The 4,494-nt window shown below is 45.2% G+C and overlaps 1 protein-coding gene across 1 annotated transcript in view; it reads left to right on the top strand.

Annotated features, from left to right (window-relative positions):
- RAI14 (retinoic acid induced 14) overlaps positions 1-4,494 on the top strand; it is a 150,336-nt gene that overhangs the window by 94,931 nt on the left and 50,911 nt on the right. The window contains exon 3 of the mRNA XM_007466834.1: positions 875-1,005. Coding sequence (XP_007466896.1) covers positions 875-1,005 — 131 coding nt within the window. The remainder of the gene's footprint in view (positions 1-874; positions 1,006-4,494) is intronic.

The following is a 4,494-nucleotide window of genomic DNA, read 5'->3' as shown; positions in this document are numbered from 1 at the left end:
CTCGTGCTTCACATACCTCCCATTGACTCTTCCCATCACCGAGTTTATTCTCTCCTCTGCTCTAAAATCTTCAATGGCTCACTGCTGCCTTTTCACGTTGGACTATTCTTGGTACTCAAGGCTCTTTGTGCTCTTATATTATCTTCTTTCCCTTCCAAGAGTAGAAACTAGTTTTTGTGCAGCTGAAAGCTTTACTGTTACTGCGGTTTGCAGAATTATTCTCCTGGGGCTGAGGGTCCATGGTGGCGGACACTTTGCTCAGAGCTATTTGATGTGGAATAGTTTGCTTAGGAGGAAGTTTTGCTTCTGGTGATACTCTGTTGAGTCGGAGGCCTAGACAACTACGTAAAAGCAGCATAGAACTCAAAATTCCAAGTCCAGTAAACAGGCCAGAAGCAGCAACAACAAAAGAAGATGGAGGATCGCATGTGTAAATCCTCAGGTAACCTTGGGCTGGTGGCTGGTTGGTCCTGTAACATCAGGAGCCCAGTGAGCTGCTGACCAGGTCCAAGGTCAGTGTTCTGCGGCGCCAGCTGTCAAGTTTAGCTGGAAATAAGCTAATGTGTAAACTGGCCTCTTGGTCTTTTTAAGTTGCTTCATCTTCCCCATTTCAGTTGAAAGAAGTGGCTTTTCTTTCAGAGTTTGGTGACTGGCCGCTCTTTCATCGAATTGTGGATGTTTCCTTTTGGGAAACCGGTCTTTTTGGGTGTCTCCACGGTGAAGGGACAGGTATTTTTAAAGTCGTGCATTTGGGGGCAGGTTCTGATCTGAGTGATGGGAGGCTTGGGGAGTGGGGAGGACCAAGGTCCCGCCGGCTGCATGGCCGTGGCCGCTATATTGCTCACTGGCTCTGCGTCTCCCTTTTGCTCCACAGACCAACGAGTGGAACAAGAATGATGACCGGCTGCTGCAGGCCGTGGAGAACGGAGATGCAGAGAAGGTGGCCTCGCTGCTGGGCAAGAAGGGGGCCAGCGCCACCAAACATGACAGCGAGGGCAAGACCGCGTAAGCTAAAGAGATTGGCCTCTGACGGCCACCTCTGGGTTCTCAACCCGTTCTCTGGGATCCCCGGGGTCCCTGGGGGAACTTTGCCAGTGCATCTGTGGAGACTTTGTGAAATTACTGCCCCTACTGCACCCCGCATGTTAAGATGTATAAGAGGATATTTTAATCCAGTTCCTTTCTCTTCAAGCTCCAAATTACATATTTGGGCTTTACCTTGAATGGCTACATTTGCTCCCAGGTGTGACGGAGATTTTGCCAGAGAAGACATAGCACCAGGCTTGCAGCCAGTTAACTGATAGGTGGGAAGAAAGTTCTGCCCCAGATTAGAAACAGCGTAAAAGAGGAAGTAATTTTTTCATAACCCTCAAATCTTATTATTTGTAGTATTATTTCTTATAAAACCCCTTCCTTCACATAGATCTGTAATGTTGTATGAATTTTGCTTTATGATTTGCCATATGTGGTACTTTTGTCCTCTAAAATTAAAGCTATATATTTAAGTATGTGTGTGTGTGTGTGTGTGTGTGTGTGTGTGTGTGTGTGTGTGTTTGCTTGTTTGTTTGTTTGTTTGTTTGTTTGTATCCATCCTTACTCTGGTCGTACTGTAGAGAGATCATTAGACTTCTAATCTGGACTCTATCACTTAGGAGTTGTGAAGTCCTTGAGTTTCAATTTCTTCAATTGTACAGTGGAGATGAGAGTATTCAACCGCTAGCGCAGTTATAAGAATGAAACAAGATACCGACTTTGGTTGGGTGCCCCCAGGAGCAGGCTGTGAGGTGAGGATTTGAGTGTAAGTAGTTTTTATAGCCCGTGATCCCAGGAAGTGCACGGTAAGGGAATGAAGCCTCTATAGCTTGTTATTGACACGATACTGCTCTGGGCAACTGAGACTCATTCCCATTAAGGACCTCTGGGAACCTGTTTAGATTTAGAGCAGGGTGTGGCCCACTGTCTTTGTAAATCAAGTTTTATTAGAATGCAGCCACACCCATTCATTCAGCATTGTCCCTGGCTGCTTCTGTACCACAAAGGCAGATTTGAGTTGTAAGACAAGGACTGTATGGCCCACAAAGCCTGACATATTAACTAGTTTGCTTACCCCAGGCTTAAAGTATGCCTCAGTTATCCCACCTGAGGGGTAAGGAGACTGGGGTAGCTATTCCTGATCTCCTGTCCCTCCCAAGGTTGAGTGCCTCTCCTAGGGGCCATAATGCTCGTGGCCAGAACACTTCCAAGACATTGAGGAAGGGGCATCTACAGCCATAGACACCGTATGTAAAGAGCTGCACAGTGCCCAGCCCACAGTAGACACCTGATAAAGCCAGCTCCCTTCCTTTCTTGTCCTAGATGAGTGGTTCTCAATCCTGGCAGCTCCTGCATTAGACTCTCCTGGGGTGCTTTTCAAACATGTTGATGCCATGCCCACCCCAGATGTTCTGAGTCATTTGGTCTAGGGAGAGGCCCAGGAATCAATATTTTTTAAAGTATCCCATGTAGGTTCAACCAGAGAGAACCATTCTCTGGAAACTAAACTAGATTGACTCTAGATTGAAGGATAAGTATCAGGCATGACTGGCAAATTGTCAGGAGAAAATTGTCACATTTTAGCATACTTTGCCAGTTAACCCTCTTCCCAGCACCCAGTGGATCCCATAGTGTTGACACCGACCCTGTTGTTTTGGGAGCCACAAGAGAGCTTAAGGGGCTGAGCTTTGTGTAGAGACCAGGCTAGTTGGTACACAAAGAGAAGAATGACGCGTTCTCACGCAGGTCGGAGTCTGGTCCTCTAGGAGCTGGGCTTGTCCTCCGTGCCCGTCACCCCAGGTTCAGCTCCACCTCACAGCCTCAGTTTGACTTCCTCCTTGGCCTGTCTCAGGTGTGAGGACAGGGCCATATCCCCGTGAGCTCTGACTCGTTAGGATGCCCAGTAGTAGGTGGGCTTTGGGTGTTGGCTAATATTTTGTTGCATCAGTTGCCTACTCGGCCATATGTAACTTTTAGTTCTTATCTCTCTTGCACTCTAGATTGTAATTTCCTTGCTAGAAGGGACTGTGACCTTGTAGTTCACGGCTATAATTATATCATCTAGCCAGCGGCTATAATTATATCATCTAGCCAGCGGCTCAGTTTGTAGTAGATAGTCCATAAATATTTGTTGGATGAGTCAGTTAACCTTTTCCTGTGATGGCACATTTGGAGTCCGTGCTCTCTGAGCTACAGTGGCAGAGGCCACACTCCTAAGCCGGTCCTGAGGCTTTTGGCTATAGGCATGGTGCTTTCGCATTATCCTTTGTACCACTCTGCAGCTTCCCTGGCTCCTGTCCTCCTCCCAGTCTGGCTCTGCAGGTGTCTGCACAAGATGAACTTTGTAGCCACCTGAGAGAAAGGGGAGGGAACTCTTCGTGATAGTTTTGTCCAAGACAGTACTCACCAAAAGAAGATAAAAAAATTTAGATTAGTGGTTTCGCCACCATTGTGATCACCTTGATCCATTTGTGTCTTTTGTTAATAAGACATTTATTATGTATAGAATAGATGGCCAGACTGTTATTTTCTATTCCCTCTCTTTTTTAATTGTAAAATATACACATCATAAAATTTACCATTTTAACCATTTTAAAGTATACAGTTCAGTGACATTAAGTACCTTCATAATGTTGGACAACCATCATCATCTAGTTCCAGAAATTTTTCATCACCCCAGAAGGAAACCCATACGCATTAAACAGTGACAGGCCTCAACTTCCCCTCCCGCTCTCCCTGGCAACCACTAATCCGCGTCTGTCTTTATGAATTTGCCTATTCTGGATATTTCACATAAACGGAATCATACTATACATACGGGGCCCTTTGTCTCTGGCTTCTTTCACTTAGCATAATGTTTTCAAGTTTCATCCTTATTGTAGCATGAATCAGTAGTTTATTCTATTTTTTTCAACTGTAGAAATGCACACAGCAGTTATAAAAAATCACCACCTCCATTTGGAAGATGATAAAACTAAGGCCCACATGATACATCTCTCCCTGAATTAACCCTAGAACCAGTTCTCACATCTCTACCTCTGCACTTACAAGCCACCGTCTTTCCCTTCGGTGACACTTAGGTAGAAAACTAGAGGAACTCTATGGAAAAGGAAGAGAGGAGGTAATTAATATTTCTGTGCAAGATTTTCCATAAGTCATCATCTGCTAACGTTTAACTTTTCTACTTGGGCTATTCCTTTTGATGATTAAAGTTACTAACTGATAACTATGAGAATTTAATTTTCAAAGGCACCATGGAATTAAATCTATCTGGCTTCATATTTTCATTCACATCTAATGGGCCTGGTATTGAGAAGGGAGGGGTGTGCTGCGGCGTGGGAAACCATCTCTCCTGTCCCTTTTGGACCTCGTCATTCTGCACAGCCAAGCGTTCTGTTGTGAGCCCCAATCAGTGTTATTCCCTTGGCTTCTCACCTTGGAAGTCTGCACTTCTGGATTTGG

Source organism: Lipotes vexillifer, unplaced genomic scaffold (genome assembly GCF_000442215.2).
Source record: "Lipotes vexillifer unplaced genomic scaffold, Lipotes_vexillifer_v1.1 scaffold647, whole genome shotgun sequence".
Classification (NCBI taxonomy): Eukaryota; Metazoa; Chordata; class Mammalia; order Artiodactyla; family Lipotidae; genus Lipotes; species Lipotes vexillifer.
The sequence above is the reverse complement of the archived record's forward strand: the minus strand, read 5'-3'. Positions and strand labels throughout refer to the sequence as shown.